A 26,711-nucleotide genomic window follows, 5' to 3' on the forward strand; every position below is an offset into this window, starting at 1 on the left:
TTGCGGTGACCGCACATGGGAAGCGTGTATTCGTCATCGCCACACTGGCGTATCACCCGGCGTTATGGTATGGGGTGCCACTGGTTACACGTCTCTGCCACCTCTTGTTCGCATTGACGGCACTCTGAACAGTGAACGTTACATTTCAGATTTGCTAAGACCCGTGGCTCTACCCTTCGTTCGATCCCTGCGAAACCCTACATTTCAGCAGGATAATGCACGACCGCATGTTGCAGGTCCTGTACGGGCCTTTCTGGATACAGAAAATGTTCGACTGCTGTCTTGGCCAGCACATTCTCCAAATCTCTCACCAATTGAAAACGTCTGGCCAATGGTGGCCGAGCAACTGGTTCGTCACAATACGCCAATCACTACTCTTGACGAACTGTGGTATCGTGTTGAAGCTGCATGGGCAGCAGTACCTGTACACGCCATGCAAGCTCTGTTTGACTCAATGCCCAGGCGTATCAAGGCCGCTATTACGGTCAGAGGTGGATGTTCTGGTTACTGATTTCTCAGGATCTATGCACCCAAATTGCGTGAAAATGTAATCACATGTCAGTTCTAGTATAATATATTTGTCCAATGAATACTCGTTTATCATCTGCATTTCTTTTTAGTGTAGCAATTTTAATGGCCAGTAGTGTATTTAGATTTCAAAAGCGGATCGGTGTATTCGCTTCCAAGGAGACTGCTTTAAAAGTCATTGTTTAAAATAAGACCTAGGTAAGATTAATAATTTTGGTATACAGTCCAGTAGAGTGTCGTAGTAAACGCGTGTTGCAAAAGCTCATGTAATTGTGCGGAGAAAGGAGGGAGACGTGAGTGGTAGATAACTAACCTAGCGAGCTGCACCCGTATCCAGTGGACGTCTTCGGCCAGTGCGGTGAGCGTGCTGAGGATGGCGTCGGTGGTGTCTGCACGGTGCTGCCTCTGTGGCTGGGGCTGGGAAGTAGCGGCCAGGACTGCGTCCAGGGGGTTCCCCGCGTCCATCTCGCGGCCGACGCGCTGGTCCTGCACCGCTAGCTGCGACATCCCCGCTGCCGCCACAGGGCTGTTCATGGCCGCCACGGTCTGCTGCAGCAGGCCAGGTCGCAGCTGCTTCAGGACGAGGAAGCCCGTGCCGTTCCGGCGCAGGAACGATCGCGCGCTCTCGTCCCGTGGCTCTGCCTCCTCTGTAATGCCACAGTCGGCGCTTCAGACATTTCGTTCCAGTAGCTACCTAAGCAGGCATTTGATAAACTCCAAACCCATCCTACTTTTAGTCTTCAGCGAAGTAGACGTTGCGCAGTGGCAGCAAGGGAAGCCGGGCCGCTTCACTTTTCTGTGCAGCACGGGTGGTGGTGGTGGTGGTGGTGGTGGTGGTGGTGGTAGTAGTAGTAGTAGTAGTAGTAGTAGTAATTATTTTTACAATGAACCTTTATGCACATTTGTCAGTGGGCGCAAATGGCGTCAGCTGATTTTATTCTTTCTAAACCGCCAGCACTAGAGAGCAAGACAAACTGCGAGAGCTTAAACTTAACCCTACGCTAGGGTAACCAGACGCCGCATATTTTACAAGAACGTCCCTTGTTTAGATTAAGTGTCCCGTTGTCCCGACAAAATACCTAAGGGACGTATAGTGCTCCGTTTTTCATCAATCTTTCAGTATATTTTGAAATAGCGTGTATCTGAATAACGTGTACCATAACCTAACCAAATGAAGAGCAAATGTGATCACACCCAAATAATTAAACCATACCGAACGAGGTCTGTCACTAATGCTACTGCAGAACGTGGGTTTTCGATCATAAAAGGTTCTTGAATTGATGAAGAGGTTTAATGTTTAAGCCATTAAGGAAATAGTTACAACTAAGACAAATTTTCGAGATACTTCATGTGTTGATTTTTATAAAACTCAGTTTCAAAATATTTGACTCATGAATGGCCTACATTCTCCTGCAAAATAAAACAGAAAAGATTTTTCAGAAGCAACCCACGACGAAACTTCAACTGAGACTGAAAAATATGTAACCTATGCAAATAATGATTTTCCACCCTAGTTAAAGACATCGTTATGTGTCTTTTTTTAGCCTGTGAAACTATTTACTCGATTAGTAATGCAAGGTATTTTGATAACTTTTTCTGTGCGAATTTTAAAATAATGCTGCGATGACCTATGTGGTTGTAACATATACCAAGTATTTTAACACGAGTCTAGATGAAGTATCAACAAAAGTTTCCACAAAATGTCGATTCATTCCAGCTTCTGATTTGGGTCCCATATTTTGATTTTGGAAATATGGTGACCGTACCCTCGGTAGACGGAGGCGCGAAGCAAATGACTAGAAAGAGGAGGAGATTAGTGTTTAACGTCTCGTCGACAACGAGGTCATTAGAGACAGAGCACATGCTCGGATTAGGGAAGGATGGGGAAGGAAATCGGCCCTGCCCTTTCAAAGGAACCATCCCGGCATTTGCCTGAAGTGATCGCGAGAAATCACGGAAAACGTAAATCAGGATGGCCGGACGTGGGATTGAACCATCGTCCTCCCGATTTCGAGTCCAGTGTGTTAACCAATGCGCCACCTCGATCGGTAAATGACGAGGCGACTAGGTACACGCCGGGTAAACGCTCAGTTGCCGTGGTAACCATGATATCACTACTAGAAACAAAGAGGGGGGTATACAGGCTGTCGTAGTCGTGCTGTTCTGCGCTTCTGTGGCATGCGAGACAAGTAGCTGTAGTGCCGGCTCTAGGTTTATATTACGTTAGTTGTCCCGTGGGCAATAGATGTCCTGCGTGCAGTGAATATGGATTAAGCCCTTTCTTGTACAGGTACTGATGTAACGCTTTGGAGTGAGGACATCGTTGCTTCCTTGCAGTAGCTGTCATTCTGAAGGATGTGTGAAACTGAACGGCATGAAAACCTGAAGAAAGGGCGTCCAACAGTGGCGCTACACTTTCCTCAGAAAGGTAAGCTCAAAACCCGTGCATTCAATTCTAATTCTAACTAAACGCTTTTTAAAAAACGATCATAATTTTAAACATTTTATTTGAGTAATGTCTAGTGTCATAGACATGGAGCAATGAATAAAACGAAGGTAATTGTTTAATGTCTCGTTGATATTCGTGTTTTCCGAGAAACCTGGGGACAAGAACAGCGGAAGTAGATGGGTAGGCCACGTTCCGAGGTGTCAAGGAATAGTTAATTAAGTGATGGGATGGGTGCGGCCACACGTTCTCATGTCGCCAGGGCGAAATATTTTCCCCATTCATGTTATTTATAAAGGATAAAGATACTCTTATCTACTCATTTTATCTTACTCGTTTCTACAGTGCAATTTTTAGTTCGTAGTCAAAGTTATAAAACAGTTAAAAATATACTTTACGTTTCAGCCATTTATGCCATTTTCTGTCGATTCCACCGCAAACCCTATTCTTCCAGTTAATTGTTTTCCTGCTCTCAAAAATTTCGCGCGGGTAACGTTTCCCTTGTTTTCCACTTTTGAACTATGATGCATGCTGAAGATCGATTTTCAAATCGATTTATGTGGAAACTACATTGTGTGCGCACCCTTATTTGACATATAGGATGTGCATAACATAGAACTGTACATACAAATTTTTCCAACCCGTAGCAGGGATGGTACAGCAGCCAGCAACATGCGATGAGAAAAAAAAGTGTTGATTTCATGGTTTTAATTATTTATCTACTAATGACGCGTTTGGCCCGATTCAGGCGTCTTCATACTGGGTGATATTAAATGGTGTATGTCGAGCATACAAAACGTCCCAGTCAATAATTGCCTAGTCAAATATTCTGAAACATTGCACGGTATCTTTGCTGAGGTATACAGCTTAGTCCAATGAATACGAAACAGGACCAGGCCTATGTAGATCTGTCGCCATGTTGGATGTGTAGTTTTCTCATATATACATGCTACGAAAACAATACTATTGCCGAATATAACCTAAAAAAGTCTTATAGAACTATTAGGAATCTCATTTGGGCTGCCAATAACTTCAGTTCCTAAAGGCTTCTGGTAATATTTGTAACGTGTCACACCCATAAATCGAAAAACAATCAGGAAGCTTAACACACATTTGTTTACGATTCTGTAAAATACTGCACCACGTAAGTTCCTTGGTTACTGTTCTGTAAAACATAGCTCCAGACGTAGTGGAACACCATTGTGTATGCTGTTATCAAGCACGGAATGAGTAGTTACTGTTCGTGAGCAACTGGAAATCGCCCTGACTATTGTCTAGCAATTGGAAGCCGCTGTGAATGGGTGTGTTGTTACCTAGAGTTATACATTAGAGGTACCAAACGTACCTCAAGTAGTGTCATCTCCTGTGGATACTGTCTCCTGCAGCAAATGCAGCATGTATCACTATTTGTCCACTTGACTGAGTGGCATACGTGTGGTAAATGTAGGCATACTGTTGTGGGGAGAGAGGGACCAAGAGGAACTGGGATGTTAAACTCTTCTCCATAACTAGCAAGTTCGAAGTGCTGTCTCCCACTGAAACCGAAACTGAGCCGGTGAGACTGACTTCACCTCTTGGGAAGCGTGCTGCCATGTCAATGGGAGACAAACCTAAACAGTTGAGTCTGTTAATCGTCGGACATAGGAGAATAATGGCACCCTTTAGGGAAATGGCAGAAGGTGATGGGAAGAACACACAGAGTGTATGCATTGGGGCCTCATTCAACATGCTGAAGAGGCTATTCCAGCATGCCACAGAGAGAACAGGATGTAACCAGCTGCAAACTGTGACGTACTGAGGAACAAACAGTACCTGTCATCTGGACTCTGGGGTCATACTTTCATCATTCCAGCGACTAACAGAGAAGATTGAGAATACCAGTCTTGCTCGCAAAGTTTCAACGAAACAATCTGCAGCATTTTCCCAAGAACATATCGTGGTGTCTCCCTTGTTCTCAGTAGAGTGGAAGGTTTGAACCAGAGACTGCGAAAGTTACGTGACTAGATACGCTGTGACTTCGTGGACCTGCTCCACAGGGTTGACAACTACAAGGTCCCCTATATGAGTATTAATATAATTCTAACAGAAAATATTGTTTATGTACAAAGAAAGGTAGGGATATCGCCTTGACTAGTGATAAAAACGTTATAGGTCCTGGGTTCTAACCCCGCCGCTGCTTAATTTTTTTATAAAATTCAGCAATGGCTCACAAAGTCTTCCAGCACAAGAAGTCACACTCACGCTGCTAACGGCCTTGTCAAAGAGGATGAAGGAGAGGACAGAGGTTCACAATACGCTTGTCCTTGGGGTGGCAAATTGCTCCTAAAAGGCGGAAGAATCAGCAATAACCAACACGAGGATGCAGGAGAAGATGGAAACCACTGCATTATAGACACCCCATATATATCCACAGGACATGTGGCGTTTAATTGAAAGTGTAATGAAAACCTCTCGACTGGTGGAAGGTTGCAGACTAGTCTCCCTTTCGGATATCCGGGATATTGGGGGGGGGGGGGGGGACAGACTGCCAATTGGCCAATGGGGGGGGGGGGGGCAATGACCATGAGAAAAGGATTGGATAACTAGCGAAGGTGTAACATTCCATGATTCGGGGTGTGAATTTCAGAAGTCTGAACGTAGTAGGGAAACTAAAAACTCTGGAAAATAAAATGCTAAGCCTCAATCTAGATTACATTGGCAGTCAGTGAAGTGAAACGGAAAGAAGACAAGGATTTCGGGCCAGACAGAGTAATAGCAATAGCATCAGAATATGGTATAAAGGGAATAGGAGTAACAGTGAGTTACTGTGAACAGTTCAGTTTCTTGGTATTGTTTTGCTTCAGGGCGCAGGAAACAACTGGGGTTATACGCCTCCACATCAAAACACTAGAAAACAAAGACTGAAGAGTTAAAAAACCACTATACATCAGTTCCAATTAACATAATAGAAGACAGCTAGAAACAGGCAAGTGGAAAAAAGGTTAATAAAGGCACCATACAGAAAAGGGTCCAAAACTAAAAATTAAATGTCCTTCGCCATACTGCTTTGGCGGATAAAAAGTAAAACGCGGTCGACAGCTTGTGCGTCATTTACTAAAACGGCAGATAACTCAGACGGCAAACCTAAGCAGGAACGTAAACAGTTAAAAAATGGGCACACCATCAGGAAGTGGCGGAGAGTTAAAACTTGGATAGCGCCACATACCAAATGATGATGGCTAAAAAGGCGGTTCCCAATACGCAGCCTAGTTAAAATGACCTCCCCCGGGCGCGTGAGTCGGAAGGAGGTCGTCCAAGCCACTGCCAGAGGGTTAATGAGCCGGAGATTATTCCCGTGATGCCAGGACCATTGGCGATGCCAAAGGGACACCACCAACTGACAGAGCAACACAGAGATCGGAGGTAATATAGGAATCCGCAGGCTGAGGTATGAGGACTGCAGCCTTGGCAGCAGTGTCAGCAGCCTCGTTTCCTGGCAGACCGACATGACTAGGAGCCCACAGAGACATCTCACTGACCCTACCAAGAGTGAGCAAATGACAGTTTTCCTGGATCTGCTGCACTAAGGGATGGGCGATGTACAGCGCACATAGACTTCGAAGGACGATGAGTGAGTGAGTGAGTGAGCAGAGAACACAGTTGAACAGTCTGTGTCGTCAGATGTACTCTGTGGCCTGATACAGGGCAAAGAGCTCTGCTGTACATACTGAGCAGTGTGCCAGAAGCCGATATCGAAAGACACGGGTGCCAATGACAAAGGCACACCCGACTCCACGATCAGTCCGAGAGCCATCAGCGTATTCAAAGGCACTGTCGCAAAGTCCCATGCAAAGGTCGTGAAACTGAAGGTGATAGATCGAGGCTGGAGCAGTGCCCTTAGGAAGTGAATGAAGGCCAAGGTTAATATGGGCCGCTTCACAAAGCCAATGTGGTGAAGGGTTCACACCCACCAGGAAAGTTGCAGGGAGTGTGAAGTTAAGCTGTCGTAGCAAGTGCTGAAAGTGGACTCCAGGTGGTAACAGAGAAGAAGGACGCAACCCATACTGGCGATCGAAGGAATCATCAAAGAAGGGGGCATAGGATGGATGGCCATGCATGGACAAATGGCATGCCATACCTGCTGTGGAGATAGTCATGATGGTACGACAGTAGTAGTTCAGCAGCTTCAGTATACAGACTCAACCAGGCTAATGTAAAAGTTGCCCTTGGCCAAACGGATGCCAGGATGATGGATAATGTTGAAACGGCGTAAGAGGGATGGACGTGCAGACAAACAAAGCACTCATAGTAGAGTTTCGAACGGACAAGGGACCGGTACAAACGAAGGAGGGAAGTGCGATTGGCATCCCAGAAAGTACCACTGAGTACACGTAGGACATTGAGGAACTGGGTACAGTGGGCTGCCAGGTAGGACACATGGGGCAAGAGAGATTCCTATCGAGCATGAGCCCCAGAAATGTCGTAGTTTCAACGAATGGAAGAGCAGCAAGACAAATATGTAAAGATAGTGGAAGAGACCAATTTCGACGCCAGAAATTCATACAGGCCGTTTTGTCAGTGGAAAAGCGAAATCATTGTCGATGCTCCAGGAGTAAAGAAGATCAAGTCATCGCTGAAGACGCTGCTCAGTGAAACAGGTCCGTTAAGAACTGCAGTAGATGGCAAAAGTGTCAACAAAAGGGAGCTGAAGATGCCCGATGGGAGACAGGCCAATACAGGGTTAATGGTGATAGCAAAGAGGATGACACTCTGGACGGAACCCTGAGGCACACCAGTTTCCTGGATAGAGGTATCTGATAAGGCAGAACCCACACGCACCTTGAAAACTCGGTCTTATCAAAATGCCTGAAGGAAACAGGGCAGGCGGCCACCGATGCCCCACATGTAAAGAGTACGGAGGATACCGGTTCTCCAGCAGGTGTCGTAGGCCTTCCCCAAATCGAAAAACACCGCCGCTGTCTGGGATTTCTGCAGAAATCTATTCATGACATGGGTGGACAATGTAACGAGATAGCCAACTGCAGAACTCCACGCTCTGTGCATTCGTCTGTAAATTGCAAGACTTGAGCCATCATACCAGCTGGGCATGAATCATACGTCCCATCACCTTGCAAACGAAGCTGGCGAGAGAAATGGGGCTTTAACTAGAAGATGGTTTTTGTCCTTACCAGGCCTAGGTATGGGTATGAGGGTTGCTTCTCGCCAGCTTCCGGGAAATGTGATATCTGCCCAGATCCAGTCATACATGTTAAGGAGAAAGTGATTGCCTGCAAGAAAACGTGCTGCAACATCTGAATGTGCATGACGTCTGGCCCTGGGATAGAAGATCTGAATGAACTAATACCATGATCAGGCTTCCTCATAGTAAAGATGGCATTATAGCACTCGCAAGTTCAGAAGAGAAGGGTATCAGCCGAGCCGTCTCCGCTCGTTCCCGATGGCAAGGGGAGGGTGATAGTGGGAAGAGCCCTAAACTTCCCCAAAATTGCGGCCCAAGTTGTTGGAGATACCAATAGTGACCTGGATAACATCGTATGCTACCATTAGGTCGGAAATTGAGGAATTGATCTTCGTCCCAGATAGCCATCGGAGGTTGGCCCACACGACAGAGGAAGGGGTGGAACTGCTAAAAGAACTAGTGAAGGAAATCCAGTGGTCTGGGACATGACATGGTAAAGAGGAAGTGCGAGGAATGGAACGTCTTGCAGCAGTAAGGATAACGTTTGCGAGATATTCCACCTGGTCATCAAAACTGGAGAAATCTTGTTCTTCGAAGGTCGCCAGGGATGAGCAAACCTACCAGTCATACTAAGCAAGCTGCAATTTGGGTGTGCATGTGGATGGGGTAGGAGTCAGCAAATGGATAGCACACGGGAAATGGTTGCTCGAGTAGCTATCAGAAATAACAGACCACTGAAGACGATGGATAAGCTGGGCAGTGCACAAGGATAGGTCCAAATGGGAATATGTATGCGAGGAGTCACAAAGTAAAGTGAGTGCGCCAGTGTTAAGGCAGAAGAGGTTAAATTGGTTAAGAAGGTCGACCAACAGGGACCTCTCTGTCAGATCCTGGGAGAAGCCCAAAGGGGATGACGCGCATTAAAGTCACCAAGTAGCAGAAATGGCAGAGGTAGCTGCCCAACAAGTTGAAGGATGTCTGCCCTGGTGACATTGAATGACTGATGGACATAAATGGTACAGAGGAGAAAAAGTCATATGGGGAAGGAAAAGGCGAACTCCAACAGCTTGAAGATGTGTAGTCTGTGAGATGGGTTGACTATGAATGTCATTCCATGTGAGCAGCATGACGTCCCCATGAGATGGAATGCCGACCTCAGGGGTAAGGTCAAAACAAATCGTTAAGAAACGTGGAAGCTCAAAGCGCACATTAGGATGCAATTTCGTTTCTTGAAGGCTGAGTACAAGGGGACGCTAAGATGCTAAAAGTAGCTGTAAATCCACTTTGTGGGACCGAAGGCTGCGAACATTCTATTTGAGGAGACTCGTGATGAAGAGATGTAGGGGTGTCACCTCGACGGCTGCCGAATGACAGGCAGTGAAGAGTTGCTACTACAGGGCACATAAGCAGGAGGATGCTGCTCCATGTGGTCCACAAAGCATTGGCTTGCTTGTGCAGGCAGGTTGTGGAGTCCAACACTGGAAAACGGTTGGTGTTACACATCAACGACATGTAGGCCGGCTGGGCTTTGGTATCAAGTGGCGACACTGTCGAAGAGGATCTTCTAGTTGATGAAGGAGAAGACCGTTTGCTTTTGATGGACTTCTTCGAGCCTTTCCAGTTAGAGGAAGGCTCGGTGTTGTTTGGCTGGAGGGACAGAGGAAGTCTTCACGGTTGTGCAGCTGTTCGCTTCGCCCCTTGAGGCGAGAGTGAGGGCTTGTTGCACAACTGGACGAGGGGATTGCAATGCTACCTTGGCAATGGGCGATTTCACAACTTGAGAGCTGAATTAGAGGTCACAAGTCTGCGTGGTCATGTCGTTCATGGAGCGAGGGGGGTAACAAGAACAGAACTATAGGTGTCAGATGTGAGAACACAGCGTTTGCGTCTAGCCAGTAACTTTGAACGACCGGGTAAGGCACTTTTGCCCTTACCCGGATCTCTTTGACAGCCCACTCATCCAGATACATGGGACTATCCCGAGAGGGGGCGGCTTGGCGGCCATTGCAGTTGATACAGTGGGGCGGAGGAGGAGGCGGACAACAGCTCTCGTGCACATCCTTACCACAGGTGACACACTTGGCTGGGCGTCGAAAAGATGTTCTAGTGTGATTGAAACGATGACTCTGGTAGCAGTGAATCGGGTTCAGAATGTACTGCCAGACAGTGATAATTTCATAGCCTGCTTTGTTCTTGCACAGAAGCACCACTCTATCAATGGTGAGAAAAAGAGTGTGGGTGGCAGGAGGAATCTGCCTTCATTACATGATGGCGGCAATAACACACTGATCAGAAGGTAAGATTAAATTTTGGATTCAGTTACACCGTCGAGCAGCCTGGTGTAAATTACACCATGGGACGAATTCAAAGTTCTATGGGCCTCGACATGAAAAGGGTAGCCGTGGAGAAGCGAGGCAGCAAGCAGTTGTTGTGGTTTAGAATCAGAAGTAGTCTCCAAAATCATAGTGCCATTCTGTAAATGAGAGCAGGATTTCACATTGCCGGCAATTGCATCAACACCTTTCTGAATAATAAACTGATTTACCGTGGTGAAGGACTGACAGTCTTCAGTACGTGAGACCACAAGGAAGCATTGTGCATCAGGAAGGGTCTCCGAATCATTAGCCTCATTACGTTTTTGTTTCATAGATGTTGATTGGGAAGTTGATTGACTCATCAGGAGGAAGTCCCCATGATTGCCATTATCTTTGATGGCGCACTCCTAACAACTGGGGGCTCCCTTCACAAGGAGGTGCATCCGCCTTAGGTGATTGTTCACACCTCTCTAACACCTGACGGAGGGACCAATTTGGGAAGATTGCAGCTCAGGCAATCACCTCTTCCTGGGCGTGTCCTGTACCAGGGGGTACGTGTGAACTCTACCTGTCGACCCGGAGCTAGGAATTAAGGCCGGTTCCCACTAGAGCGCGGCAGCGCGGCGTGCGGAAACGGCAGCGGCAAGCGTTTTCCGCGTTGACGCGGCGGCTCGCGGAATTGGCGTTCCCATCTGGAAGCGGCAGACGTTAGCGGTAGCCAATGACGGACAGCCACTGAGGTATGGGGCAGGACCCACTGAAACGCGCGGTGCGTTTGATTAACTACATCTTACACCTACGTGAAGGAAAGATGAAGTTGGGTGAAGACATACCAATTTTTCATTTTCTGTACAATGTGCTCTTTCACATACTTCATTATTCATGTTTTCTCATTTCACCATAAACAGATTTCATGACTACCGTTCACGATTGTTCACTATCTCCTAACACAGTGAAACAATGTACAACAAGAGAGATTATTCAGATAGTTTAGCGAGACAAAATTTTAAATGTGGTACGGTAGCAGGTACACGAAAACAGTAAGAACACAAAGGCTAGGTGGAGGGGATGAAAGTGGAAGCCACCTGATAGAATTTCCCACAGAGCATAATGTAATCATCGCCAGCACCTTGCTTAAGAATCACGAAAGAATAATATATATTTGGAACAGTTTTCGAAACCAGATTTTAAATTGTAAGGCATTTCCTGGTGCAGACGCAAACCTGACTGAAGACTGTCAATAGCAAGAAAAGCGTTCTGAAAAAGAAAATTTGTTCACACCGAATATAAATGCTAATGGTTGGATACTATTTTACAAAGGTATTTGTGTGGAGTGCAGCCTTGTATGTAAGTGAAACGTGGACGATGAACACTTCTGTCAAGAAGACAATGGACGCTTTCAAAACGTGGTGATTCATAAGAATGCTGAACATTAGATACGAGGATCGTGTGACTAAAGAAGAGGTACGGAATTAAATAGAGGAGGAAGAGGAAATTACAGTACAACTTTGACGACAATAGGGGTTAGTTGACAGGGCGTATTGTGGGGCGTCAAAGAGTGAGGACAAAGGGGTTCGGTGATAGTATTCTGATAATAATCATCTGTTGAAATACTATTCTACTATTTTATCTATTAATGTAAGCAGTGAATTTACTCTTCCATGCACTCCTTAAAACATTTAAACCAAAACTGAAATCCGCTGAACACCAAATCTTTCAACCACTGTCTGACAACTACTGGATTCACTTTCAACTTTCTATAACTATCACTGGCTAGCCACACACACATACAGATATAAGGAGAACAAAAATAAACAAACATTAGTTTTCAGCATATAATTCTGCAGGTTGGCAACATGTACATAAACAAACCAAACAGGAAGGGACATGAGGTGAACACACTGTAGTTACGACTTTAAATCAGAGTTCTCGGTAAAACGTCTACTGCTAGTGACAGAAGAAAAAAGAGCGAACATGAAAATGTGCTTATGTTCCATAATATAAGTTTTAGTTCAACCTCCAGCATGTGAGCAGGTGAGGGGAAACGTATATGTCCGCCAAAAACTCAATTCACTGTAAGTAATCAGTCATTCACGTAAAAAAAGATGTGAACTGTTTTATAATCTCCAAGTATCACAGATCAAAACAAAACTGAGTCATTCTAGATTCCACCGAAGATGCCTTAAAGTAAAAGGCGAAACGCGTCTTGAATCTGTAAAGTACACTGGATAAAGAAAAAAGAAAGGAAATAATCAATAGCTCTCCATATTTAGTAAATTACATCTTATGACATACCAGCAAATTAGTTTCGGTTTAACTTCTCATTCGACATGCTATTAATGCCATTTAAAAAATTCATCTATCCCTTCTGAAAAACTGTAGTTACTTTCATATCTTGGTAGATAAACAGATTTAGGATATTTATCATGCGACGAAATACATGACTTTTCACAAGTTATCGTTTGAAAAAAAAAAAAAAAAAAAAAAAAAAAAAAAAAAAAAAAAAAAAAAAAAACCAATTCGATTTCTTGAACCGTTTACGAAATTTGCGGTTGATACAACCACATGGTTTACGACGAGCAGGACGAAGTACCGGTCGCGCCGCCGAGCAACCCGCGCGCGGTCACGGCATAGCCCGTCCGCCGACATATCAGTCAATATCTCGAGAACGGTGATAGCTATCGATCTGCTCTCAGCTTTAAAAACAATTTCGATATGTTGACTAAATTTCATACGCAATAATGTATTACCTAAAATGAACTGTACGCAAAGTCCACGCAATGCGTTTTTACCTCTGCACACTCATTAAAATTTCGTGTAAAGGTTTACGTAAATGCCATACAGCAAGTAACCACGACGAATAACGAAAAGAAATTCGGTCCTTTATCGAGAGAAGATATCAGGCTGTAACATGCCCAAGAATCAAATTTTTCTACCGAATAGTTTCCTTGGAATCGGATGATAAGTATTTCATAGCTGCCGCCGCGTCCGCGCCAGCGGTTCGGCGAAAGTTCGTGTGGCCCGGGAGTCCGTACCTGACGTCACGCTCAGCGCGTTCTGTGATTGGCGGCGCGCACCTGGAGCGCGGCACGCGGCAGCGGAAGCGGTTCGACATGGTCAAACCGCGACGCAGAGCCCGCCGCGCCTTGCCGCTGACGCCATTTCCATAGCAACCACGCCGCTGACGCGCCGTTTTGACGCGCGGCAGCCCTAGTGGGAACCGGCCTTTATGCGTTAAGGCCGGTTCCCACTAGGGCTGCCGCGCGTCAAAACGGCGCGTCAGCGGCGTGGTTGCCATGGAAACGGCGTCAGCGGCACGGCGCGGCGGGCTCTGCGTCGCGGTTTGACCATGTCGAACCGCTTCCGCTGCCGCGTGACGCGCCCCAGGTGCGCGCCGCCAATCACAGAACGCGCTGAGCGTGACGTCAGGTACGCAACCCCGGGCCACAAGAACTTTCGCCGAACCGCTGGCGCGGACGCGGCGGCAGCTATGAAATACTTATCATCCGATTCCAAGGAAACTATTCGGTAGAAAAATTTGATTCTTGGGCATGTTACAGCCTGATATCTTCTCTCGATAAAGGGCCAAATTTCTTTTCGATATTCGTCGTGGTTACTTGCTGTATCGCATTTACGTAAACCTTTACACGAAATTTTAATGAGTGTGCAGAGGTAAAAACGCATTGCGTGGACTTTGCGTACAGTTCATTTTAGGTAATACATTATTGCGTATGAAATTTAGTCAACATATCGAAATTGTTTTTAAAGCTGAGAGCAGAACGATAGCTATCACCGTTCTCGAGATATTGAATGATATGTCGGCGGACGGGCTGTGCGGTGACTGTGCGCGGGTCGCTGGCGACGCGACCGATACTTCGTCCTGCTCGTCGTAAACCATGTGGTTTTATCAACTGCAAATTTCGTAAACGGTTTAGAAATTCTAAAGTGTTTTTTGCAAACGATAACTTGTAAAAAGTCATGTATTTCGTCACATGATAAATATCAAAAATCTTTTTATCTACCGAGATATGAAAGAAACTACAGTTTTTCGGAAGGGATTGATGGATTTTTTTAAACGGCATTTAATAGCATGTGGAATTAGAAGTTAAACCGAGACTAATTTACTGGTATGCCATAAGATGTAATTTGCTAAGTATCTACAGCTACTGATTATTTCCTTTGGAAGTAAGAAACGTTTTTTTCTTTATCCAGTGTACTTTATTGGTTCAATACGCGTTTCGCCTTTTACTTTAAGGCATCTTCGGTGGATTCTAGAATGATTCAGTTTTGTTTTGATATGTGATACTTGCAGATTATAAAACAGTTCACATCTTTTTTACGTGAATAACTGATTACTTACAGTGAATCGAGTTACTGGCAGACATCTGAGTTTCCCCTCACCTGGTCACATGCTGTAGGTTGAACTAAAACTTAGATTATGGAACATAAGCACATTTCCATGTTCTTTTTTTTCCCTTCTGTCACTAGCTGTAGACATTTTACAGAAAACACTGATTTGAGGTCGTAACTACAGTGTGTTCACCTCATGTCCCTTCCTGTTTGGTTTGTTTATGTACATGTTGCCAACCTAAAGAATTATATGCTGAAAACTAATGTTTGTTTATTTCTGTTCTCCTTATATCTGTATGTGTGTGTGTGGCTAGCCAGTGATCGATATAGAAAGTTGAAAGTGAATGCAGTAGTTGTCAGACAGTGGTTGAAAGATTTGGTGTTCAGCTGATTTCAGTTTTGGTTTAAATGTTTGTGGAGGAGTGCATGGAAGAGTAAATTCACTGCTTACATTAATAGATAAAATAGTAGAATAGCATTTCAACAGATGATTATTATCAGAATACTATTACCCAACCCCGTTGTCCTCACTCTTTGACGCCTCATAATATGTCCTGTCAACTTACCCCTCTTGTAGTCAAAGTTGTGCCATAATTTCCTCTTCTTCCTCTATTTAATTCCGTATCTCTTCTTTAGTTACACGATCCTCATATCTAATCTTCAGCATTCTTATTGATCACCACGTTTTGAAAGCGTCCACTGTCTTCTTGACAGAACTGTTCATCGCCCACGTTTCACTTACATACAAGGCTGCACTCCACACAAATACCAAACTCCACACAAATACCTTTGTAAAATAGTACCCAGTCATTAGAATTTATATTCGATGTGAACAAATTTTCTTTTTCAGAATGCTTTTGTTGTTATTCACAGTCTTCATTTTATATCCTCTCTACTTCTGCCTTCTCAATTAATGCTTCCCTTTCAAGTCATTGAAGTCTTAGAAATGCAGTTTGGTTTCTGTACAAGTTGTAGATAATCTTGTGGCCCTGTGTTTTATCGATGACATCTCCAGAGTTTCAAAGAATGTTTTAATTAAGATTGTAAAAACCTTTCTCTAAACATGCAAATGCTATAAACACAGTTTCGCAGTTCTTCAGTGTGTCTACTTAGCTAAGTTGTAGGATCAGTATTGCCTTGCGTGTTCAGACATTTCACAGGAATCTAACATTGTGCTTATGTTAGTTTGTACAACCCCTCCCCCTCTCGTCTCTACATATTCCTTCCACTTTCTAGCCTTCTCTTATTTGCTTAGTTCTGGCTTGCCAGATGAGTCCTTGGCAGTTGCTTCTCCTTTGAGCAAAGTTTTCTTTGTTCTTTCTCATTTTCATTCCCCTGTTTTCCAAGTGCAAAATCGCGTTGCAATTTTGGACTTTGAAACACGTATGTAACATAGCAGCGATGGTGAGGCACGTTAAAATCTTTGACCAGAGAGCCTTTATCGTGGTTAGTATGCGCTTGACCGCGCGAGTGTTGCGAGTAGTACTCTGTCAGTAGTCGTTGCGTGCTGTACGCTAGTAGTCGTCATGCAGAGCAGTCGGTCAGTAGTAGCAGCCCAGTGCGGTTGTGTGATGTAGTCTGTCGGCAACACTGGTCAAGATGCTGAATGAGGTATATTGTTAATTAAGGTAATCATCAGATAATGTAAAGTCTATTTATTGTAATTAATTTCCAACAAGTGCCCCAATAATAATTTTGATTTCAAAAGCAATTTACGAAAAAAAATTTATTTAATTGAACTAACGATTTCGTTCCACTTCCCTTAAAGAAAAGTTTCAGTTTTCAGTTAAATTACAAAAAAAGAAAGAATATTATTATTTGCAATGCAGTTCCTCCAAGCCGTGCGCAAGAATAAGAGCAGAAATTTGACTAGCAGTTACAATGAGGTAAGAATTTAATTCTGATTTTTGCACAGGGCCAAAGACCGATATTTCGGTTTAATTGAATTATCATTATCACTGAGATTTTCTTAGCACTGAATTCTTTTTCATTATTTTTTGTGGGAGCTTACACCAGAGTCAGATTGCGAATTTCACATTTTTGTTGCCTTTGTCAGTACATTTCATTGCAGGGAGGTTATTCTTGGGTCCCATTTATTATTATATTTTTTATTTAAATATTTCTGTGGGACGATATTGCTTCTTGGCTCCTACTCATTTATTATTTCTGTCTTTATAAAATTTCAGTGGAGAGGTTACACTTAGCGCAATGTCCATTAGCACTCATAAATAATATTGTCATTTCTTTTAAAATTTCGGTGGGAAGGTTACAACTTTCTGTCAACGTCATGTTTAAACATTTCTATTTCCCATGGCCTACTTTATTTGCTGCATTTTTATATATTTCCCTCGTGTCAAATTTAATATATCACGTTTTATCTAACGATTTCTACTGTACCTTCTCCCCGTTCACGTACTCTGCTGCATTCACCACTTCTTCTCTCAAAGATATCCATTCGTATTCTAGCGGATTCCTTCCTCTGTTTCAGTCAGTCGTTGCATTACGGTAACTTTAAAATTATCGAAAAACTGTGGGTCTTGACTTATTCAAGTTCCATTTCCTTAATTTGCTATCGTTTACAGTCTCTTTAGTTGTAAACCGCAGCTCGTAACCAATAAATTATTGTAGGTTTACGTCTGCACCAGGAACTGTCTTAGAATTTAAAATCTGGTTTCGAAAACTTTGTTCCAAAAATATGTTATTCTTTCATGATTCTTAAGCAAGGAGCTGGCGATGATTATATTATGCTCTGTGCGAAATTCTATCAGGTGGCTTCCACTTTCATCCCTTCCCCCAAGCCTTTGTGTTCTTACTGTTTTCCTGTACATGCTACCGTAACACATTTTAAATTTTTGTCTCGCTTAACCATCTGAATAATCTCTTTTGTCGTTCATTGTTTCAATGTGTTAGGAGATAGTGAACAATGAATGGTAGTCATGAAATCTGTTTATGGTGAAATGAGAAAACATGAATAATGAAATATGTGAAAAAGTACAATGTTCAGAAAATGAAAAATTGGTATGTCTTCACCAACTTCGTCTTTCCTTCATGTAGGTGTAAGATATAGTTATTCAAACAAACCGGTCGTTTCGGTGGGTCCCAGCCCGTACCTCAGTGGCTGTCCGTCATTGGCTACCGCTAGCGTCTGCCGCTTCCAGGTGGGAACGCCAATTCCGCGAGCCGCCGCGTCAACGCGGAAAACGCTTGCCGCTGCCGTTGCCGCACGCCGCGCTGCCGCGCTCTAGTGGGAACCGGCCTTTACCCAGTCACCTATTACGTGTCAGATGCGTGGGCTGGCCTTCAGGAGTGCACAAGGAGGAAGACGAACCTCAAACGCTGAAATGGGGGAACGAGTGGAGAAGGGAAACAACGAAAGGAAAAGGGAGAGAAGAACAAAGGTGAGATTTTTCTTACATCAGCGACAGAAAATGCAGAACATTCCCAATAACATTCCAGACATGTTCCCCAACGGAGGGGAAAAAGAATAGCAAGAAGATAGATAAGCAGCACGGAAGGGAAAAAATGCTGCAAAAGCTGGGGCCCCACTGGGGGAGGGAGGGGGGGACAGTTCAGTGGTAGGGTTGTTCTCATCAGGATTGCCAGCAAACTAACACTGACAACAGTTCAGGTATATGTACCGATGTCACAACTTTAAGATAAAGGGATACAGAAGTTATATGAGGATACAGAACAGGTAATTCAATACATCAAGGAAGACAATCCAATAGTCATGAAGGATTGGAATGCATTTATAGGGAAAGGAGAAGAAAAAAGTTGCAGGAGAATATGGGCTTGGTAGCAGGTATGAGAGGAGAAAGACTGAGCTCTGCAATAAATTTCAGCGAATAATAGGGAGTACTCTATTCAAGAATAACAAGAGGAGGTGGTATACTTGGAAACGCCCAGGAGATATGGGAAGATTTCAGTTAGATTACATGGTCAGCAGATATTCCAAAATTGCATATTAGATTGTTAGGCGTACCCAGTAATAGATATCGGCTAAGATCACAATTTAGTAATTAGGATTATTAGGATGAAGTTCTACAGACTAGCCAGGAAGAAACAGTGCATATAAAAGTGGGATATACAGTAGTGCTAAGGAATGAAGAGAGACACTAAGTTCTCCGAAGATATAGATATTACGATGATTAACAGTTCAGTAGGGAGTTTAGTCGAAAAGGAATATACAGCTCTAAAAGGGCCAATTAGAGAAGTTAGAAAGAAAAACATAGGTACAAGGTAGGTAACTACGAAGAAACGTTGGGTAATAGAAGAAATACTTCAGCTGAACGACGAAAGAAGACAGTACAAAAAAGCTCAGCGAAACTCAGGAATACAGAAATGCTAATCACTTAGGAAAGAAGTAAATAATAGGAAGTGCAAAGAAGCAAGGGGAAATGGATATATGAAAAACTTGAAGCAATCGAAAAAGAAATGATTGTCGGAAGGACTGACTCAGCATATAGGAAAGTCCAAACAACCTTCGGTAAAATTACAAGCAAGGGTGGCAACATTAAGATTGCAACAGGAATTCTATTGTTAAATGCCGGACAGAGAGCGGATAGGTGGAAAGAATACACTGAAGGCCTCTATGAGAGGGAAGATTTGTTTGACGTGATAGAAGAAACAGCATTCGATTTAGAAGAGATAGGGGATCCAGTATTAGAATCAGAATTTAAAAGAACTTTGGACTATTTAAGATGCACTAAGGTAGAAGGAAATTCGATCGGAATTTCTAATCATTGGGAGATGTATTTATGTTGTTGGGTAGAATGTATGAGACTGGCGATATACCTTCAGACTTTCAGAAAATCATCATCCTCACAATTCGGAAGATAGCAAGAACTGACGTGTGTGAATTGTTGCACAGTCACCTTAAGAGCTCACGCATCTAAGTTGCTAACAAGAACAATATATAGAAGAATGGAACAGAAAATTGACCATCTGTTACATTACGAGTTTGGCTTTGGGAAAGTTAAAAGCACCAGGAGAGGTAGCTCTGCCATTACAGTTTATAATGGAAACAAGACTGAAGAAAAATAAAGACGCGTTCATAGGGTTTGTCTATCTGATAAAAGCGTTCGACAATGTAAAATAGTGCAAGTTGTTCGAAATTCTGAGGCAAATGGAGGTAAGCTATAGAGGAAGGCGGGTAATATACAATATGTACAAGAACCAAGAGGAAACAATAAGATTTGAAAACCAAGACCGAAGTGCAAGGATATAAGAAAGGGATGTAGTCTTTCGCCCGTACTGTTGAATCTGTACATCAAAGAAGCAATTACAGAAATGAAAGGAAGCTTTAAAGGTGGGATTAATATTATTGGTGAAACGATGTCAGTGCTAAGATTTTTTGATGACATTCCTATCCTCAGTGAAAGTGTAGAATTACGGGATCTACTGAATGAAATGAACAGTCTGATGGATTAAGAGAAAATCGAAGACAGACTAATGTAATAAGAAGAAGCAAAAATTAGAACAGCGAGAAACATCAGGATTGGTCATCACAAAGTATGAAATTAACCAATTCCGCTACCTAGGCAGCAAAACAAGGTATGATGGACGGGGCAAGGAGGACATAAGAAGCAGACTAGCACTGGCAGAAAGGAAATTCCTGGCCTAGTGAAGCCTACTGGTGTCAAACATAGGCCTCAATTTGAGGAAGAAATTTATGAGAATGTACGTTTGAAGAACAGCATTCCGTTGTTGTGGTGCTACAGAAGAATGCTGAAAGTAAAGTCGGCTGATAAGGTAAGGAATGAGGTAGTTCTCATAATCGGCAAGGAAAGAATATACGTGACAAGGAGGAGGAGGAGCAGGATGCTAGGACGTCTTTTAAGACATGAAGAAATAACTTCCGTGGTATTAGTGAGAGCTGTAAATACATAGAGGAAAACAGAGATGGGAATAGATCCAACTAATAATTGAGACGTAGGTAGCAGTTTCTGCTCAGAGATGAAAAGGCTGGTAAACGAGAGCAGTTCGTGGTGGGTCACATCAAACCAGTCTGATGACTCAAAAAAAAAGATTGGCACGGAAAGTCACAGGTTTGACTCTTGGGAGAGTCACGAAGACGCCGAAAGAACTGAAACGACAAACGCTTTAAGATAGGGTCAAAGTTCCCGCGAAAACCTACATTAAAAGTTTCTAGAACCAACTTTAGGCGATGAATTTAGGAATATATTGCAACCGCCTACCTTACTGCTTGCAGAAGGATCACGAAGACAAGGTTAGTGTAATTACAGCATGCACAGAGGCATTTAAGAAATCATTCTCCATACGTACAATGGGATGCATTTCTTTCGTGCACTTCACAGTGATACGTCGAGTATAGACGTAGATATAGAGATAATGACAGCCAGTCCAATCGAAATGTTCCCTTACGTCATCTACATCATTCTTCAAATTATAATTTTTGCCATGTCACCATGGATCCAAAAAAATTGTTTTAGGGCTGTGTTTCACAACTTTTTTCCTATGAAGCACACCAGTGCACTTTTCAAACTTTCGCAACACCCCTAGATGCTATTGTTTCCTAGACGCAAAAAAACAAACACGAATACATACATTTTTTATTATTATGCGTATAATCAAGTATAATATTAAGGGCGATTTCTTGCAAATAGAGCTACTCCAAGAAACGGTTTTACGATAAAACTTTCTTCTCGATAATTTATCTGCGCGAGATTATAAAATATTAAAAATTTCGCGACACACCTCAGGTTTATTTTGGTCACACCAAAACGTCACGACGCGGCGGTTGAGAAAAGCGTTTTTAGGGAATCGTCAATTTTATTCCTGCAACGTGATGTTTGGCATCGGAAATACAGAACCTGACTCGCCCTTTTCTCGTGATATTTCATCACAGGTAGAATATTTTTCGATTACCTCACTTTCATTTTCGGTTTTTATTCGTTTATGAGGTATAATCACGAAATCGGTATTTTTTCACTCTGTGCAATATGATTTCGCTCCTCACAAAGCACAACACTGTAAAACAAGTTCAGTCATGCAGCACTTCTCACTTATGACACATGCCTACTACGGAAAATTGAATTTCATTCACTGCCGGCAACACTCTCGGGCCGTAGCTATGAGCATTTATTCTCAAGAAGTGACTGGTTGTGTTACCAACTTCTGTCTGCAACCATCATGAACATTTATTATACGTATAGCCGTGAAAGAACCACATTATGGTTCCCTAGCGTTTGAAGTTCTGAAATTGACGAAAGTATTTGCATGAACATAACTTTAAAAAGTTTATGAGGGACTCTAGGGCAAGAAAAAGCAGAGTACCAAAATTAGAAGAAAAAAGGATAAATGCGGAAAAACAGAGCATCTGGCAAGCCTAGTTAGAGTGCAACAAGATGCAGTGTGTGACGTAACTACGTGCTTGAGAAACATCGTGCTGTAATCGAGTTTCGAATTCGAAGATTTTGTCCACACATGGAGCACCTTCTTCAGCACGACAATGCCAGACCACAACGAGCGCTGCGATATCTGCAACGATCTGCCGCCTTGGATTCACTGTCATCGATTATCCCCCATACAGTGCTGCTGAGGTCGACCCGCAAGGTTTGCCGAGAGCGCTAACGCGCTACTTCCTGGACTCGGGTAGGCGCACTGCCCCGCATCGATCTGCCTGACGGATTAATGACGAGGGCCAGTGTGCCGGCCAGCCTGGATGTGGTTTTTAGGCGGTATTCCACATCCCCCTATGTGAATACCGGGCTGGTACCCACGTCCCGCCTCAGTTACACGGCTCGCAGACATCTTAACACTTTCGCACTATTCCATGGATTACACTAGTCGCAGACAGTTGGCGTACACTAATTCCTTCCAGGGCGGGTACGGGGTGGCGGCAGAAAGGGCATCCAGCCATCCCTTCAACAAACATTGTATTATCCAATTAACCATGCCGACCCTGCAATCCATGGGAAAGACAGCACAAGCAAAAGCAAAAGAAAGACAGTACTGCAGAGGTCCCATCCGATTTTCGTCTGCTTGCAAAATCAAAGGACACCTTCAACGCCTTAACTTTGATAGTGATCAAGCGGTAGCTGGGCAAGCAGAGGTGAAGTCGTGGCCACGTCAACAAAGTCAAACATTCTATAGTGGCGGTATCGAGGAAATTCTCTCTCATTGGGAGGAATGTTTTTTGTTTTGGTTTTAGGGCGCAAAACTGCTATGTGCATTAGCGCCCGGTCCGTGACTTAGGAAACAGTAAACAACCGAAAATGGAAACCGGCAGCAATGGGAACGAAAGTCATAAAATTGGAGAAACTAAAAGCAGAAGGAAGGCTTAAAAATCCACTACAGAAAGGGGTTGGTTGTCCCCAAAAAAGCTTCAAATGACTGACGTCATTTCACTGGCACTAATAAACTCGAGAACGCGATCGGCTGAGCGCGTGTCATCTGCTAAAATCGACGATATATCAGGCGATAGCTGCAGACGGGAGCGTAACGGGTTAAAATAGGGGCACTCAATTAAAAGGTGTCTTACCGTCCACTGCTGAGAGCTGTGGGGACAGAGTGGGGGAGGATCGCCGCTTAAAAGATATCGATAGCTAAAAAGACAGTGCCCTATCCGGAGTCTAGTCAAAATTACCTCCTCCCGACGACGCGTTCGGGAGGAAGAGGTCCAAGCACAAGGAAGAGCTTTCACGTCCCGCAATTTATTATGGGGAAGTGTCGACCAATGTGCATGCCATAAATGAAGAACACGACGACATAAAACGCTTCGTAGCTCGGCGAAGGGAATCGATTGAATAGCTGGCCGAAGAAGAGAGACTGCAGCCTTGGCTGCAATATCGGCCGCCTGACTTCCACAGATACCAACGTGTCCTGGGAGCCAGAGGAACGCCACCGAGACGCCCCCAGGTGGAGCAAACGCAGACAGTCCTGAATCTTGTGGACCAGAGGGTGGACAGGGTAAAGAGCTTGGAGACTGAGGAGAGAGCTGAGAGAATCTGAGCAGATAACGTACTGTATCCGCTGATGGCGGCGGATGTAGTGGACAGCCTGGAGAACAGCGTAAAGCTCCGCAGTACAAACCGAACACTGGTCGGGAAGCCGAAAGTGATTTGGGATGTCGCCAACAATATAGGCACTGAAACTTCATGGCAGATTAAAACTGTGTGCCCGACCGAGACTCGAACTCGGGACCCTTGCCTTTCGCGGGCAAGTGCTCTAGGAAGCTGGTAGAGCACTTGCCCGCGAAAGGCAAGGGTCCCGAGTTCGAGTCTCGGTCGGGCACACAGTTTTAATCTGCCATGAAGTTTCACATCAGCGCAAACTCCGCTGCAGAGTGAAAATCTCATTCTGGAAACATCCCCCAGGCTGTGGCTAAGCCATGTCTCCGCTATATCCTTTCTTTCAGGAGTGCTAGTTCTGCAAGGTTCGCAGAAGAGCTTCTGTAAAGTTTGGAAGGTAGGAGACGAGGTACTGGCAGAAGTAAAGCTGTGAGTACCGGGCGTGAGTCGTGCTTCGGTGGCTCAGGTGGTAGAGCACTTGCCCGCGAAAGGCAAGGGTCCCGAGTTCGAGTCTCGGTCGGGCACACAGTTTTAATCTGCCATGAAGTTTCATATCAGCGCAAACTCCGCTGCAGAGTGAAAATCTCATTCTGGAAACATCCCCAGGCTGTGGCTAAGCCATGTCTCCGCTATATCCTTTCTTTCAGGAGTGCTAGTTCTGCAAGGTTCGCAGAAGAGCTTCTGTAAAGTTTGGAAGGTAGGAGACGAGGTACTGGCAGAAGTAAAGCTGTGAGTACCGGGCATGAGTCGTGCTTCGGTGGCTCAGTTGGTAGAGCACTTGCCCGCGAAAGGCAAGGGTCCCGAGTTCGAGTCTCGGTCGGGCACACAGTTTTAATCTGCCATGAAGTTTCATATCAGCGCAAACTCCGTTGCAGAGTGAAAATCTCATTCTGGAATATAGGCACTCCCTACACCTAATGATGTTTTCGAGCCGTCGGTGTAAATAAATGTGGCTTCTGTCATTTGTGCACATAGAGCAGCAAATGCCCGACGATAAACAAGTGAAGGGGTACCTTCCTTGGGAAATCGACAAAGGTCACGGAGCAGGCAGACCCGGGAACGGAGCCAAGGCGGTGCTGTACCCCAAGTTGTAAAGAAGGTTCTAGGAAAGCGGAAGGAAAGAGAATGGAGCAGTTGACGGAAGCGGACTCCCGGTGGTAGTAGGGAGGAGGGGGCGGCCTGCGTATCCTACATCAAAGGAGGCGTCGAAAAAAATGTCATGGGCTGGATTAGCAGGCATGGAAGACAGATGGCTAGCATAACGACTCAGAAGGACTGCTCGCCGACTGGACAGCGGAGGTTCAGCAGTCTCAGCATAAAGACTTTCCACAGGGCTGGTGTAAAAAGCTCCAGACACTAAACGTAAACCACGGTGGTGGATAGAGTCGAGACGCCGAAGAATAGATGGCCGAGCAGAGGAGTAAACTATACTTCCATAGTCCAATTTCGAGCGCACTAAGGCGCGATAGAGGCGGAGAAGGACCACTCGGTCCGCTCCCCAGGGGCTACCATTCAGGACACGCAGGGTGTTTAGGGATCGCAGACAGCGAGCCGAAAGATAGAAAACATGGGAGGACCAGCACAGTTTTCTGTCAAACATAAGACCCAAGAATTTAGCGACGTCTGAAAACGGAAGGTTGACAGGACCTAGATGTAAGGAGGGCGGAAGAAACGCCTTACGTCGCCAAAACTTAACACAAGCGGTCTTACTCGGAGAAAAACGGAAGCCGGTTTCGATGCTCCAAGAGTGGAGGTGATCGAGACATCCTTGTACACGTCGTTCAAGAAGGCTGGTCCGTTGAGAGCTGTAGTAGATCGCAAAATCGTCCACAAAGAGGGAGCCCGAGACATCAGGAAGGAGACAATCCATAATTGGATTTGTGACAATGGCAAACAGTACAACACTCAGCACGGAGCCCTGGGGTACCCCGTTTTCTTGGGAGAAAGTGCGCTCTGCCATAAATTCGCGAAGAAAAAGGGGCAGCCGACCTCGAAAGCCCCAAGAGAACAGTGTGCAGAGGATGCCTGTCCTCCAACAGGTATCGTATGCTCTCTCCAGATCAAAAAATATTGCTACTGTTTGGCGTTTCCGGAGAAAATTGTTCATGATATAAGTGGAGAGAGCAACAAGATGGTCAACTGCAGAACGATGCTTTCGGAATCCGCATTGGGCAGGTGTTAAAAGACTGCGGGATTCCAGCCACCAAGCTAAACGGTAATTCACCATACGCTCCAAAACCTTACAGACACTACTCGTGAGAGAAATGGGGCGATAGATAGAGGGGAGATGTTTGTCCTTTCCAGGTTTCGGAACAGGAACGACGATAGCTTCCCGCCATTGTCTGGAAAAAGTACTGTCGGTCCAAATTCGATCATAAAGGCGAAGGAGGTAACGCAGACTATGGGTTGATAAATGCAGCAACATTTGGACGTGGATACTATCCGGTCCTGGGGCGGAGGAGCGAGAAGAAGAGTGTGCATGTTGGAGTTCCCGCATGGAGAAAACAGTATTGTAGCTTTCGCGATTTTGAGAGGAGAAAGCAAGAGGTCGCACTTCCGCTGCACGTTTCTTCGGGAGAAACGCTGGCGGGTAATTTGAAGAGCTCGAAATCTCAGCAAAGTGCTGACCCAATGAGTTGGAAATTGCGACGGGGTCCACAAATGCATCATGCGCAACAGTGAGCCCAGAGACCGGGGAGAAACTAGGCGCGCCTGAGAACCGTCGAAGCCGACTCCAAACTTCCGAGGAGGAAGTGAAGGTGTTAAATGAGCTAATAAAAAATTTCCAGCTTGCCTTCTTGCTATCGCGGATGACACGACGGCATCGCGCTCGGAACTGCTTATAGCTGATACAGTTGGCC

General features: G+C 44.6%; 1 protein-coding gene across 1 annotated transcript in view; it reads right to left on the reverse strand.

Annotated features, from left to right (window-relative positions):
• LOC126456043 (uncharacterized) overlaps window positions 1-26,711 on the reverse strand; it is a 197,074-nt gene that overhangs the window by 109,354 nt on the left and 61,009 nt on the right. The window contains exon 5 of the mRNA XM_050091797.1: window positions 842-1,175. Coding sequence (XP_049947754.1) covers window positions 842-1,175 — 334 coding nt within the window. The remainder of the gene's footprint in view (window positions 1-841; window positions 1,176-26,711) is intronic.

This window comes from Schistocerca serialis, chromosome 2 (assembly GCF_023864345.2).
Source record: "Schistocerca serialis cubense isolate TAMUIC-IGC-003099 chromosome 2, iqSchSeri2.2, whole genome shotgun sequence".
Classification (NCBI taxonomy): Eukaryota; Metazoa; Arthropoda; class Insecta; order Orthoptera; family Acrididae; genus Schistocerca; species Schistocerca serialis.